We start from the raw sequence: 15,864 nt of genomic DNA on the forward strand, positions 1-15,864 counted from the left end.
CAACCCAGAAGGGAGGAAGGAGAGCGAGGAGACCATTATCCAGACAGATGAAGATGGTATGTGTAAATGCTCCTATGGAAATTTACATCCAAGTCCAGTCTAGACATGTGGAAGGAAATGACTTTATGTCTTACAATATGTGTCCCAAAGGATGAAAGTTCTCTTCTATTAATGTATTAATTAGCCCCAGAATGGTAGCTATAAAAGTATTATAGCTGTCACTCTGCATATATAGATAAAGCTGTCCATGCAGCACAAGTCAAACTGGATCTCTCTCTCTCTCCAGAAGCAGAGAGCAGCTTCCCAGTCATTCAAAAAATGCATTAATGCAGGTGATGGAGACACATGGTGGTGTTAGACTTCTTCCCAGTATTAGGTGTAGTATTTAAAAATTAATTCTCTAAATTATGTTAAATATCAAGTTCAGTACTTAAAGACTTTATCCAAGATTTAAAACTTCTTCAGCAAATATATTTGGATAATAATTTAGGTTGTGGAATATAGTATCTGTTAACTATTTGAAAGCCACCCATCAAATTGAAGTATTATTTTGATAACCAGGGAATTAGACTTGATGATCCTTATGGGTTCCTTCCAACTCTAGATATCCTGTGATTCCTCTTTAAAATGCTTTTTTTTGTTTCGTTGACAAGACAGCTGAACTTACCTTAGCTAGGAAGAAATAAAGAATAGATATAGATCTGTTAATGGTGATACTTTCAGTGATTTGGCTATGAATATTGGTATCAAAGAGGCTAAACTAAAATTCATATTTTTCCCTACTAATATTTAAAATGTGATAGCAAAGAGCAATTTTAGTTTCCTTTTCATATATTTAGATTTTGTGAAGGTATTGATAACAGCAGAATGAAAATAGATATTGCCATAGGTAACAAAAAAAGAATATTTGGACTAATGTAAGACTGTAGATACATAAAAAGGTAAAATTGAAAAACCTAGCATGTTTGCTTGTCTGTAAAGCAAAGAAATGGGAAATATAGCTTTATATATGGATAGCAGTCAAGGTTAGAATCTGGTAACACTCATTTTCCATAGATATTCAATTTTACAAGAAATAGAAGAATATGTTTACTGTTGCAATAAAGAAGCGAGAACAATTTATTAAATAGGCAGAATATGAGAAGCTGTAGAAAACCACAGAGACATAGATGCATCACATGAAGATTATTGACAAGTACAGAATTAGAATATTTCATGTAATTCAAATGTTAATTTTTAAAAGGTTAATTATAAATATAATCCCTGATGAATTAATTCTGTGTCTGTGTTTACAGTATAGATATGTAGGGTTGCTATTTTCCTTGAGGTTAAAAAAGAAAGTAGTAGTAATTTTGTTAAGCCCATGGAAAATGGATTTCTTTTTCTTTTTAACTGAGTTTTCTAGAAAGGTTGTGTTTTCTGATCATTTTAATCTAATTAGACATGCAGAGGTGGTGGCTGGTCACTGTAGTGGAGCTTGCCAGGAGCAGAGTCAAGCACATATATTTTGTCTTCTGGTTTTGTTGTGGATTATTCTTGGAAGATGACGCACACAAGGCAGGTTTTGGTCTCAAGTTAGCACACCAGTGTGCTGTCAGTTAACTTGTTTAGAATCAGCTTTGGTGTCACAGGTACCAGTCGTATAGAAGTGTGGATGAAGCCTGCCCAGTGAACAGAAGTTGCTAAGGTAAAATATTTCAAGCAGATGTTGTTTTCACGGAGGGATTAATGCATTTTAAAAGGTACCTATAATAAGATGCACTGGTGGTAATAATGCTTGTGACCTGAAAATAGCCTCTTGTGAGCTTTACTTGGTGAAACTGTTGGGAATAGAATGCAGATTTTAATAGTGTGTTATTGATTGGCTTGAACGTCTATGTCCATTTTGCCATATATTTCAAAGTACAGGGTGTGCAGGCGACATGCAATACTGAGAGCTTCACACTTGCATCTTTCCTTGAGCTCTCATACAAATAGTAAACTAAGTTCTTTTATTGACTGCTTATGTGTACAATGCTAATTCAGTTGCAAGTATCTGTCTGAAACTATATTAAAACACAGTTTGCAACCTAAAGCAGGACTCAGACTAAGAAGATGAGAGCTGCTGTTACATATGTGATTCTCTGCCCCACATTTCACATATGGTCAGATGTAGCTTTATTGTCTTCATGATTTTTGTAGGTTTTGTAGACTAAGCATGATGTTAATCACATCGTGGAGTCATTATCAGTGATTGATTTAGGAGAAGGACAATAGAGGAAATAGAGTATTGTCCTACAGTTTTGCAAATAGCATTAATTAGAAATATCCCCTGATTATCTGAAACTGTGCACTTACATTGTGTCTTTTCATACATAGGAACTTCAAATACTCTAGATGACAACTACTGATATTTAACTTTTGTTAGCATTTCTGTAGTGCAGGAATCTGTCCAATGCCATTCTTTTTGACAAGACGCTGCTAATCAAGCAAAAACTTCACAGACTGTTGGAGTTAGAGATGCTTATCCCGTGTTTTCTTGTCTCCCTTTCTACAGTTTTTCCCCCATCATCTGTTGCTTTATCATACTTCCCCATGCTTCCTAGTTGTCCCTTTCTTCTCTTTAGTTGTTTTGTTTTACTCTTACTCTTCATCTCTCTACATTTATCATCTCACCTTCTCCCTTCTGCCAGAAGCCTTTCACATTTCTGAATTTCTGGGATTCCCTAAAAACAGAGGAGTTTGGACTTCTGTGAGGTTCTGCTGTGAGGCAGGGAGGATCTCTGGTTGTCTTTCAAAAAGGTTCACATTAATGTAAGGCTGTGCAGCTGGGTTAGGGGTCTTCTAGAAATGATCAAGCCAGCCAGAATCCTGAGTGAGCCCTTGAGTGAGACACTGTTAAACAAGTTGTGCAAAAGGATGAAAACGGGCAAATTTGTGAGTGTTTTAAGAGTGAAACACCATCTTTCACTTCGGGGAAAGACCACACTGTTCCTCAGGTTGGGAAGAAAGCTATTCTGAGTACCCAGGCACTCAGCATTATCTGTGCCACGACAGGGACTCGCTGCTTCTCTGGCCTTTATAGAAGATGGACAATGTTTGAAGAATTTGATAAAGCAAGTAGAGGGAGGCTCACACAACCTGGGGCTGCTTGCATGCTAGGCAGAGATGATGTTTGGCATTTTGAAGCAAAGTACAAGAACCAACAGTGAATTTATCACTTAGCAGCATGCACATGTTTTTGGAGCTGCCTGTTGACCTGTGTGCTGCCAACTCAGAGGGGCCCATTGTAAAAGCAGTGGATGAATGGGATTAAAGCATATAAATGCTTCCTTAATTTTTGATTGGAAACAGGTGTAAAAGGCAGTGGATTAACAGGAGTAGTGACACTAGCTCTGAGAGAACAGCTATTGAGAAAGCAAATTGTGAAACTCGGAGTGTTCAATGGTGATTTTATAAGCAGTAAGGGAGCGTGTCATCTAACAGTAGGCAAACAACTAATTGAAAAACTTCACTTGGAATAGGACAAGTACCCATTTGGAGGCTTAAAGTATAACAGCCTTTGGTCTGAGCCAAAGGACATGCTCATTGGACACAAATGAGGTCCACTGAACTTTCAGAGACTGTGGCTCATTCAGCTCCATGCAGAGATATCTCGAGCTATGATGAAGGGTTAAGACATCAACTGTTCAGCCATTACTCATACTCCTGCAAAAGCTCCAACAGACCTGCCATGCTGGGGAACAGCAGAGGAAGGGGGAAATGTTATAATTAGAGGACCAAAAATTAAAAGGTGAAATACTTTGTATACTGTCTAAATGTGTGTCCAGGTTTCAGCTGGCATAGAGTTAATTTTTTTCCTAGTAGCTGGTGCTATTTTGGATTTGGATAGGAATAATACTGATAGCACACTGATGTTTGAGTTCTTCCTAAGTAGTATTTATACTAAGTCAAGGGTTTTTCAGCTTCTCATGCCCTGCCGGCGAGGAGGCTAGAGACGCACAAGAAGCTGGGAGGGAATGCAGCCAAGACATCTGACCCAAACTGACCATAGGGATATTCCATGCCATGTAATGTCATGCTCAGTAGATCACCTGGGGAGAAAGCTGACCAGGTTCAGAAACTGCCTGGGCATTGGTCTGTGAGTGGTGAGCAATTTCAATGCACATAATTTGTTTTGCATATTCTAATCCTTTTATAATTGCTATTATTATTTTTTCTTCATTTTTCTGCCCATCTGGCTGCTGAGGGAGGAATGGGGAAGAGGAAATATCTTTCATCAACTTCAAGAGGGAGGATTTCGTGGAAATAGTTGACATTGAGTATTTTTCTGTGACTGATAGTAGTCAGTTGCCTTTACAAAAGAAACCAAAATCCACCCCCTACCCCTGGTCCTTTGCAGTGAGTGGCATCTTTTTTGTTCCTACTTTTCCAGTTGTTCTGGCACCCCAGGAAAATATTGATGGGGGAAGAAAAGGAAGAAAATATACTTCTGTCAAAGTAAACAAACAAACAGTGCTTCAAGGAGCTTTGGAAAGAACATAGACATAAAAATCTACTAGTAACGCTTGAAAATTCATGAAAATAGCCCACCTGGGCTCCCACGTGAGGAGATGGACTTTGTTGCAGCAAAGGAGGGCCCCAGCGATTGCTTGAAATGGCAAACTGTCTCAAAAAATGTGTAACTCACATCGCTGAGTGACACATGCATGGATGTCAAGTGAAACAGATTTGCTAATCCTAATGGGGGAAGAATTGGCAAATGGTTGCAGTTAATAATGTGTACCCCATAATTAAGACATAAAAGCTTCAATGTGAAGATTTCCATAAATGTCACTGCTAAAGGTATTGATCTCAGTCCTTGATTTAAAAGAGAGACTAGTGACCTACATGTTATGATCAGTGACAAAATTTACTGTCAAGATAGTCAAATAAGGGAGGAATATTTTAAGTCTGTAGAAACAGTGAACTGAAACTGAGTATAATCGTCTTACTACCATGGATAAAAGGAGTCTGGGATAACTTATTTGTCCTTCATCTTGTGAAAAGAACATCCATTCTTTTTTTTTTCAAATGGCAAGTGAGTTTTGCTTTTGGCATATCATCAAGAGAGAAAAAGTGGTTGCAGAAGAACATGTGAGCACTTTTTATGAGACATCAAAATAGTTGATTTGTGAGGAAGTAAGAAAAATATTTAAGTTATTAGCACAGATTTATTTTAAGCTTACACTGAACAAATGACAAATGAAATAAGCTGTTTTGTCTTATTGCAGCGACTAGAAATGCAAACTAGGTTTTATATTAATAGCTAAGAAAAAATTTGCCCTGAAACCCAGAATTATTTACCCTGGCTCAAACCGCTTCCTGCTTTCATTTCCTTTAGGTACCTAAATTAGAAGCTTTATAGCTGGAAAAGTGATACTGCATATGAAGTTCGTTGTTGAGATGGTGTGTTTGACATAATGATGCTTGCAAATAGACCAGAATTAGTGGCTATTTCAGCAGATTTTGCAGTGGAATGAGGGCTTACACCTGGCCCCACAACTTACTGTATTCCTAAGCCGTGCAATCTCTGAATATTGAATTGCATACTTTTAAATAGTTGTAAGGTATGTGAGGTTATTTCACCCCGAAATGGAGAAACATTTCCAGATCCCGGAAATGAAGAGTACTGAAGTCAGCACTTCGTGTAAAAGGGCTTTAAACAAAACACTGTGTTAGGTACCCAAGCCTCTGAATTCAGGGGGAAAAAACGAACTTGTGGATTTGGATATTGGAACAAACTGGCCAGGGAAGTGGTAGAAAGAGCATCCCTGGAAGCATCTCAGTGCCAGACTTCCATTACAGTAAGGGTTAGTGTTCAGAGAGCCAGAAAGCTCCAGGGACACTGGGGCTGGAAAAGTCATGCCAAGGGGATCATGGCAGGGCACCAACATTGCTGCCCTCACACCATTTGTAATCTGAGCCACCCATGGGACCTCAGGCTCAGCACCAGGTTTGCACCTACAGTTCCAGGGACACTCAGGTTGGAAAAGGAATGCCAGGTGCAACATGTGTTAATATAAAACCAGGTTTCTTCTTAATAGCACTCAAAACCATTTTTTTCTTCACTGCAAATAGTCCAGCTTGAGCAATTTCCAAAGAAATAATTTTTTGCCACCACCTGTGATGTAAATGCTCTTATGGTAAAGGCTAGTAATAGCAATTCTGGGTGTTTTTTTCCTTTTTCAATATAAAAAATTTGCTTCTACTTAAACCTTAGTCTTGAGTTATAATAAGGCATAAAGTAAATATGGAAAATCCCTCAGGAAAAGCCAGTGGAAAGATGGACCATTGTAATTGCTCATAACATTTAAACAATAGGAGAGTTTGACTGTTACTGTCTCCTAAAAATGAACATCTACCTTCAGAGAAAGGCTGTAAGTTTGCTGCTCATACAGTGTCCTTTTTGAGTACAACAAAGGAATTTTCCCCAATATAACCATGCATATGTCTGCACATAATGTTTACCACAGAGCATAGAAATACTCTGCATGGCTTTCATGGAGTATAATAATAATAAACATACTCTGTTTACATGCACTTTCATTATTTTGTGGCAGGAAAACTGAAGCAATATAAATTCATTTTTATAGTGGTTGGTGTCAGTTAATACATTGTTCTTCCAGAAGTAATGTTTTGTAATATAAATTTCCCATTAAGTTAGTGTAGAACGATGTTTAGGTGACACTATTTGTGAATAACAATTTATTTGTGACTGTTGCATAATTTAATGCAAATATATTGCTTTAAAATGAATTGGTTTGATGTCAGATTGATGGCTTGTACTTTTATTATGCATAATATATATAAAAGTCCACCACCCCACATGCATATAGAAGAAAAGATTATCAACTATTCACTATATGAATATATAACTTCATTAAAAGGGCTCTGGAGATGCATGTAAATTGTGAAAGAAGAGCTTGTGATCTTGCACTATAAAACCTTGCTGAAATTCCCTTTGAATTTGTTTTATGCTACTTTTATATATATGTGCAATTTATGTTTGTATACTTTTTATGGGAAATTTTTTCTTTTTTTTTTCTTAAGTCCAAAATCTTTTCTGAAATGCCTACAGTTAAACCCACCAAAGTTATTTCACTTCTTCAGATACGTGTAAATCCTGACTTGTTGGAAGTTTAGCATAGAATAAGACATGGGAAAGAAAGTGTGTTTACTGTTGTTGTCACTGAGAGATGGTGGGGGGTAACATTTCACAAGGTCAGCAGATGGAAAGAAAATCAATGGGGCCATAATATTTTTAAAGAGAGGGTGTGGAGGGTAAAAGGTCCAAGACCAACTCCTGTAGCAGCTACTTATACTATTTGAATTATTCAGATACCTGGCCAATGACAGTGAATGTTAAGTAACATACTTCACCTTAATAGATACTTGTAATAGCCCAGAGTGCTTTGATTTAGTGTAAACTGTAAGTCCAAGGGGAAAAATGCAAGTCCATGTAGGAAGAAGAATGGGATCTGAGAAAGCAGCAAAGAGGTGTTGATTCTTGGTGCTGTCCTGTGCAGGACTGTCCTGTACACATTGTCCTGTGCAGTCTCCAGAGTGATGGGGCTTCTGGAGGTGCTCATGCACGTCAAGCTTGGTGCTGTGTCCACTACCCTGAGAAGCCTGTTCCAGTGTCCAACCACCTTCTGGGTGAAGAACCATTTAGTATCTAACCTGAACCTCCTCTGACACAGCTTCAAGATGTTTCCTTGGGTCCTGACACTTGTTGCCAGAAAGAAGAGATGAGTGCCTGCCCCTCTGCTTCCCCACATGAGGAAGTTGCATGCAGTGATGAGGTCTTCCCTCAGTCTTCTCTTCTCAAAGTTGAACAGACCAAGTGACCTTGAATGCAAAACATGTTCCTTAAAAGCACCATGCAAAAAATATTTTCACGTTTTTGAGCAATCATGTCTGTTTTCTTTTTACCTTTCATATTTTGATGTGCTTTAATGTCAAATTTCGTATTCTGTGTGCATGCCCTGGTGCGTGCCTGTGTTCTTTCCCAGAAGCAGAGATACATACAGACACACACGGACCTGTGCATGCATCTTCCAGGGAAAATGTTATGTGCATCATCTTTTGAGATGTAAAGAAAAACAGCAGAGCATTCCCATGAAAAACGATGTGTTGCCTACAGCAAGTCTCTTAATGACACAAACAGCACAGAGGGGCTGTCATGACATGTCTGCCTTCATCCACTGCTCAGTCTGTATTGGGACACTAAAGCAAAGCACCAACCTATTAGTTAGTGCCTCCTAAGTCTTCGTTTGACAGATAGATGAACAGGCTGTGTGAATATCTCATCTGTTTACTTTTGGACTCCGTGAACTTATTATTAATGTGCCAAATTCTGTTGTTTGTACCAAAGGTCAGATCATCATTTATAGCTTGCATGTAGAGTGAAATATGTCCTACTGTTGGGACAGGCCACTCACTGCTTCCTGCTGCTAGCACAATGCCTGGCACTTCCTTTCATCCAGTGGGTTTTAATTTATTTTTACTCTTTGTAAAACTTCAGTCTGCTTTGATAATAAATACCCAAGAAATGTCATGCACGAGGCTCACTGAAAGTTGCATTGAAGAAAACAGGTTGATCAGAAAGGGGGAGAAATATATGTCAATATATTAAATAGAAGTAACATTTTAGGTTGAAAGATTGCAGATTTGGACAACTTCATGTCTTTGAGGGGCAAGGGTGTTTTTTGGGTTCAGAGTTTCTTCGGGTTCAGAGTTGCTTCAGGCACAGTCTTGTCCTTATCCCCTTCTTTCAGCATATATGTTTGCAAGTCTGGGTGAGCTGCTGTGGTTAAAAAGGAACCATATGTGTAAGCAAAAAATACCTTATTAAGCTGTAATGGGAGATAAGTGCTCTGCCTGGTGTTGATGGGATTACCAGGTACTGTGAATCACTCTGGCAAAGGGACCTGAGGTGACATTTCAGACTTGTTATTACGCCAGGGATATTGGTTCTGTTTAAAATAAGAAGTAGAGTTGTCTTAGTGTGGTTCAGTTCAAAGCTTTGAAAACATCTCTTATTGGAAAGATTTGAAGTAAGCAGTCTTGATCCTTCTGCAGCATGAGGAGGTCAGCGGCTGAAAGAATTGGCTGCTGAGCTGGCATGTTTGCCCTGTGCCCAGCCCTCTCTTTAAATGAGGATTTCTTTTAAGATAACCATAAGAATCTTTTAAAAAAAAACCACATAAGAAGGTCTGACTGAGAACTATTTTGTAAGAATTTCTCTCCTTTGGATGAAGCTGTGTAACAGAGGTTCTTCCTTGCCTTTGATTTTTCTTTTAAAAAGAATTTTAAAACCATGTAGTCCTTGTCCTAAGATACGCTTATTACAGAGTTCAGTGATGTTCCCTGAAGTTGTAATCTAGCTCGAACTGTTTCCCCTGGCTATACTACGAGACAATTTGACTTTGCATGAAGTTTTGAAAACCGTATGTGGGGATAACATTAACGTTTCAACTTCATGCTCTCTGCATTGCGAATGACAAAATACACTTTGAAGTGCTTTTTCATACTCTCTAACACTGCCTTTTGCATGCAAATGAATATTAATAAGAATAGACCCATGCTCACTTTTGGTTTTAATAGGGTGTTCTGTCATCTCTTTAGTTTTTCTGTCTCTTGAGTTTCCCACTTTTAAAAGTTTTATTTTGTTTGTAGTTCCAGGCCCTATACCTGCTAAATCAGTGAAAGGAACTCCTTTTGAAGATAAGATCTTCCTCAACTGGAAGGAGCCTGTGGATCCAAATGGTATCATTACTCAGTATGAGGTAATTATTTAACAGCTAACAAGCACAGAAAGGGGTTAGGGAGGTGCATCAAGAGGGGTGGCTGACGGTGGGTGTTTATGCTCTGTAGGCAGCTATTCAATGATATGCTGCTTTTATTTACAGAATACAGGATTTTGTGTACTGATTAGATATTCAAAATTTGCAATTATGGTATATATGTTGTTAGTTTTCCAGGCTTGTCAAGTGGATTTGGCATGTGAGTGCAAAAATACTACAATCTACATGGGAGGTGCTAGTTTTAAAAATCTTGTATTGTTTCTGTACGCCATTCCAAAGCCATGACAGCTATGATATGTGAAATTTTCTTTCTTGGAAGAGAAAGATGCATGAAAAGCAAGATGGTTTTTAAATTTGGAGCAATGTTTTATCAGCTTTGTTAGATCTTTAGATATCACCTTTCCAGGAATCCTCTCTCTATATTTTTAAAAGTGTATTTAATATATGAGCCTTCTGGGGACCTCCACAGGAGCTTAGCAGGTAACACAAGCTGATTTGAGCAACAAACACCACCATCTCCAGCACTCCTTTTTTAAAGGAACAGAGGATGTAATTTTGTGTACTTGTGAATTTTAGTAAGGCAAACCAATTAACCAAATAAAACCCCTTTTAAAAAATACCTGGCTATTTATTTGTTTATTTATTTAATGCTAGCAAAATTCTTTAAATTATGTGAGTTAACCCCTGTGGGCAGATCAACCCTACTCAGCCATTCTCCCACTTCCCTGCAGTGGAATGGGGTTAGAATCAAAAGGGGAAAAGTGTGAACTTTTGTATTTTAATAAAAAATGCAAAGCACAGCACTGTAGGGGCCGTAATGAATAAAATTACGTCCATCCCAGGCAAAACTGTGGCACATTAAGATATCATGGCTGGCTTTGAAAATATTAGCTTGGCTTGGATAGTATTTGAATATGATTATTAGAAGGGGAGAGGGAAAAGTATCACATGAAGTGAAAAATACAGTGTGTTGGAGATGGGGAGGATGGTAAGGGGGTCCAAACTTTAACGTAACAGTGAAATTTTCCATACATGAACTAAAATCGCAGAGAAAGAGTGATGAAGGACACCTACATAGCCTTTCAAGTGAAGCAGACTCTACAGCAATACACATCAAGCACTCATTGGTTTAGTGGCGGACTTGACAGTGTTGGGTTAATGGTTGGAATCAATGAACTTACACACCTTTTCCAGCCTAAATGATTCTATGATTCTGTGGTATCCCCAAGATAGAAGGGTAGCTTGTGCCATTTGTTTCCTTTCCAGTCAAGCAAACCTAATCTCCTTGTGCCAAAATCTTTAACAATTGTTACAAAAATAATTGTTTTCACAGGTCAGCTATAGCAGTATACAGTCATTTGATCCTGCAGTTCCAGTTGCAGGACCTCCACAGACTGTGTCTAAGCTGTGGAACAGCACACACCATGTCTTCTCACACTTGCATCCTGGTACTACTTACCAGTTCTTTATACGTGCAAGCACTGTCAAAGGGTTTGGACCAGCAACTACAATCAACGTAACAACCAACATCTCAGGTAAAACCAAGCCACAACATAAAGAATAAAACAGGGAAGGGGAGGGAGGGAAAGGTATTTTGGATATTTCTGTAAGACTTGAAAAACTATGAAATGCTAAAGAAAACCACCCCAAAATTCCTATCATGTTGTGAAACCGTTATTAACTGAAAATGGTTTGAGTGAATTTGCCACAAAGTAGCATAAGTTTAGGGATAAATGCTTGCATGAGGTGGAAATTGCACACCTTTAGTTGTTAACTGTTTGATTTTGTATAATCTAGTGCTTTCATCTAAAGATTTTGAAATGCTGTATAAACCTTAGCTAATTAACCCTTTCAGGACTCCATAGGTCACTAAGTACTGTATTTTTTTTGCAGATTAGTAATGTCAGATGCAGAAAATTAACTGACTGACAATGACACCACTTAGCAGCAGACAGCTATAACAGAATCAGGACAGTTGGGACAAAATGTGAATTTCTTTTGCCAGATTCATATAGGTCTGCTTCCTTGTGCCTTTTTTCACTTACTGCAGGGAACCAAGATTGACATTATTTGTCTTAATCATGCATTGCAAACTCTAGCAGACAGTAATGTCAAATGGAATGCTTTAGTATTTTTTTATTTTGTTAAGTTTCAGTGTTATTCTCACAAAAGAAAATAGCGGTTTATGCAGTTGATAGCAGAAGATAAGTCAGTGCTATATTTAGAGAGACTGTTGATTTTGTGATACTGTGACTTCAGAGCTTGGCAGAGATCAAAGAAGTCAGTCATTTAGAAATTTGAACAGCACAAAGCAGGCTATTTTCTTTATTATCTGCCATAATGAAACTTAAATTATCCTGTAAAGGGAAGTTAATAATGTATCGGAATGCACTTATGATTTTTATGGGAAACTACTCACGTAGTCTCCTCACCCAGTTCCCAAAAACACGCACATAAATCAAAATGTGAGAAAATTCAAGGCAGAGCTCCTTGAATTATGTAGCAACTGAAATGCTGGAGTTGTCATTTAACTGGAACAGTTTGTTGAATTCCAATCCAGCATATAAGCACTAGCACTCCTCATACCCCAGTCGCTTCAAAAGAACCAAACTAACCCACCTAAAAAACCCAAATGATGTGTTTTGTTCTGTTTATGGAGCTATTACGTTGTTTTGATGTCTGATATTTTACTGAGATTGTTTTAAGGTCCTTGTGCTTCTTCACAACAAATTCTAGTTCATAGATTTTTAGGCATAATGGTGTTGTAGTTCTTACATACTTGTCTTCTAACCTCGTAGTAGAAGGGAAAGAAGGGAAAGCATATCTTGCTAGCATGTCTGTCCCACAGAAATATCAGTATTTTGAGAAATAAATGCCTCAGCTTGTTTGGATTATTTACATCTACAGCAAGGTCAGGCTTCTTTAGATATGCCCTCTTTTTCCACCCAGAAGTTTTTAGAATTTTGTCCAGAATCCAGTATAGCACACTTTCTAGATACAGTATGGATCTGTTGGTTGGCAAAGCATGATTAATACTAGGAAAGCTTAAAGGCAAGCTGTAACAGCCTTTGTATGTGAATTTCAGCCTGGTTTTTTTCCATCTTGCTTTGTGCTGAAGTGTTGTCTAGTTTTGCTCTGCATAGCTGGTCCTTTATATGAAGCAGTGCACATATTTTAGAAAATGCTAGCTTTAGTTTAATGAGGAGTGAAATTATTCCTTTAAACCAAGCTTACAAGTGGTTGCCGTGATTCTAGTGAACATGGTGTAAACAGTAATTTTTAAATTAACATTAAATGAGCAGTATTTTCTATAAAATAATATTTCCTAAAAAGAGCAGTTTTTGTGTTCATCTAGGATCTGGGACTAATGAAGCAAAGCTTTTATTCTTTCAGTGCTCTTCTATCTATTGATATATTATTGTAAAAGTGTTGTGACTTAAATGATTGACATCCTGCTAGGAAATATCTTTTTGTGAAAGTTCATTTTAAAATGTACAGGCATCATTAATGATTTTATAATGGTACAACCACATATTAAAAAAACCCCATGCAGATAGTTTTCAAACTTGTGAAAAATAATTAATAGAAATCTATTATTTTATGAATCACAGAAAATCCTGTTTCTTTCCTTGTACTAGGGCTGAAAGCAGCAGTAATACCAGTAAGGACTGTAATAGGCAGCAGATTAAAGCTGGATGGCTGAAGCAATCACCAACACTAGCCATCCAGCCTACAAGAAATATTGCTGCTATGAGGCTTGTCAGCCTGACAGTCCATTAGTGAATCAGTTCCTGAACTGCTTCTAGTTTTCACTTTGATTTTCTGTTTTCATAATATCCTCTGGAAAACTACAGTGGTTCAGAAGCTGATTAATGAGCAACTTGGCCATCCATTGTTAGAAATGGGCATGGGAATAGATTCCCCCCATGCACTTCTAGTCCACAGATGTATGTCTATGCAAGCCCAATTTTCCTGCAGTCTGGTTGGTATTGACGTTGTCTCCCGTGATATTCAAGAGGAAATGCAAAAGATTCTTTAATTGTTGAAGGAGGAAAAAGAGAGATAGTAGAGGTGAGGTCTTTGACATGGCGACTGTAGCTATTTGTAGGGTAGAAAGAGTGCAGCCAAAATGGGGTTTTGTTGTTTTGGGGTTTCTTGGTAGTCACGTCCTCCCTCTATTTCTGTCCTTCTTGAATAAACCTATTCACCTTGATAGGTGTCATGATTTGAGTGGGAGTGGTTAGGGATAGGGTTATCAATTCCTGGTGAAGTCCCATTCATGCTGCAGTAAAAAATTGTGCCTGACTGAAAATATCACTAAAAAATACTTTACATGGGTGATGAAGTTTGTGACTTTGTACTATATTGCAAACAGCCAATATCTCATGAAAATTCAAAATGTTTTTACTAATTTGTTTCTTGTTGTATTCCTTCCCGCTCAACATTAATCAGCTCCCACTTTACCGGACTACGAAGGAGTTGATGCATCTCTCAATGAAACTGCTACTACAATAACTGTACTCTTGAGACCAGCACAAGCTAAAGGAGCACCTATCAGGTAAAAAAAAATTCAAAAATAAAAATAAAGAAGAGTTTTGGTGGGTTTTTTTAGTTGAATATTTGCTATCTTATAGTACATAGAGCTGTTAATTTCCAAGTAATACTCATTTAACATTACTGTTGTTTTTCTTATCTGTACTGAGCTTGCCAATACATGTGTAATTAAAAAGAAAAAGCTCTTGGTGGTGTTTTTTAAAGATAATCATGACCTGAATCATTCAGCTGTCTGTCCTGTTTGATTTGGGGTCCCCAGGACCACCTTTTAGCCATTATAATTTCATTTTACTTTCTCACAGTGTCTCTGAAATATGAGGTTGAAAGGTGTTTGTCAGAAAGTAGATGTGAAAATAACACTTCCTCTCCAGTGCTTCAAATCAGCTAGTCTATAGCATTTATGTATGATTGGAAAATTGGAAGCTCAGGGGAAATGGGAGAATAATAGTCATGAATACAAACTGTTTGACCTTTTTCTTCTGAGAGTGTTTCTTACTAGGAATCATGTAGCAAGCTATTAAATTTTATTTGGCGTGTCCCATAATCATATTAAAATGTTTCATTTATGTTAACTTTGAGGGGTCTGTCCCTTTCTGCTCTCTATTGAGAGATAATTTAATTCTGTTTGCAAAGATTAGTCCACATCCTGCTCTTTACTTCTACTTGTTAGTGTAAAAATTTTGTGATATTGTTTGATTCCATTTGTGCTTTACCGATGCGGCTGCATCAGCAATATTCAGGGGCAGGATTGACTAATTGGGGGTTAATTAGCTGGTGAGCATCAGAAGGTTTTCATGCTCTTACCCTTGTGACATTTTAGAGAAATGTGGGCTAATGCATTTCATTCTGGGTTTCATTAAGTCAGTTACCGTGGCTCAGCTGATGTCAAGTCATGTGCTCAAGCCCTAAAAGTAGATGAAAATTAACTGTTTCTTAAGTCTGTTTCCATTAAGATGAAACTATGCTTTACATAGATATGGGAATGAGTCACATACCTATAAACATTTTTATATGCTTGTCATATAGCACCCTCATGACTGATATGATTGAGTTATTTATTTATATGCTTCCATAGAAGGTAACCCAGATTCGTTCCTTTTATAGGAGTCTTTGATGTGTTATATTTAAAATTGTAATCCCATGTATCACTAATTTCTGAAAGATTGCCCCTGAGCAAACCTAGAATCTTTGGGGAAGAGGACTGCTCTCATCATGAGACTTGGATTCTTAAAATAGGGGTATTTTTAAATTAATACAGTAAAAACCATACTTGTGATCTGAAAATGCTCCCAAGTTATGCAGGTGCTTAAACTCACTATACACTCTTGTAGGTGCTTTTAAAGGCTTCCAGGTGTTGTGCTGCTGGCCACAATCAAAGCAGTGTGTGTTTGGGAAATGTGCTCTCTTTCATCTAATCCGTGCCACATCCTTTCAGTCTTGTGTCTAGTCACCCAAGGGAGCTGATGCATATTCTTGCCCAGAG

General features: G+C 37.8%; 1 protein-coding gene across 1 annotated transcript in view; it reads left to right on the forward strand.

Annotated features, from left to right (window-relative positions):
* Positions 1-15,864, forward strand: part of LOC103809065 (receptor-type tyrosine-protein phosphatase kappa-like) — a gene marked incomplete at its 5' end in the record, with an annotated part of 94,635 nt that overhangs the window by 237 nt on the left and 78,534 nt on the right. The window contains 4 exon segments of the mRNA XM_009081878.1: positions 1-56; positions 9,700-9,809; positions 11,161-11,362; positions 14,280-14,385. The exon segment at positions 1-56 is cut by the window's left edge and continues 25 nt beyond it. Of these exon segments, the coding sequence (XP_009080126.1) occupies positions 1-56; positions 9,700-9,809; positions 11,161-11,362; positions 14,280-14,385 (474 nt within the window).

Source organism: Acanthisitta chloris, unplaced genomic scaffold (assembly GCF_000695815.1).
Source record: "Acanthisitta chloris isolate BGI_N310 unplaced genomic scaffold, ASM69581v1 scaffold1269, whole genome shotgun sequence".
In the NCBI taxonomy this organism is placed as follows: Eukaryota; Metazoa; Chordata; class Aves; order Passeriformes; family Acanthisittidae; genus Acanthisitta; species Acanthisitta chloris.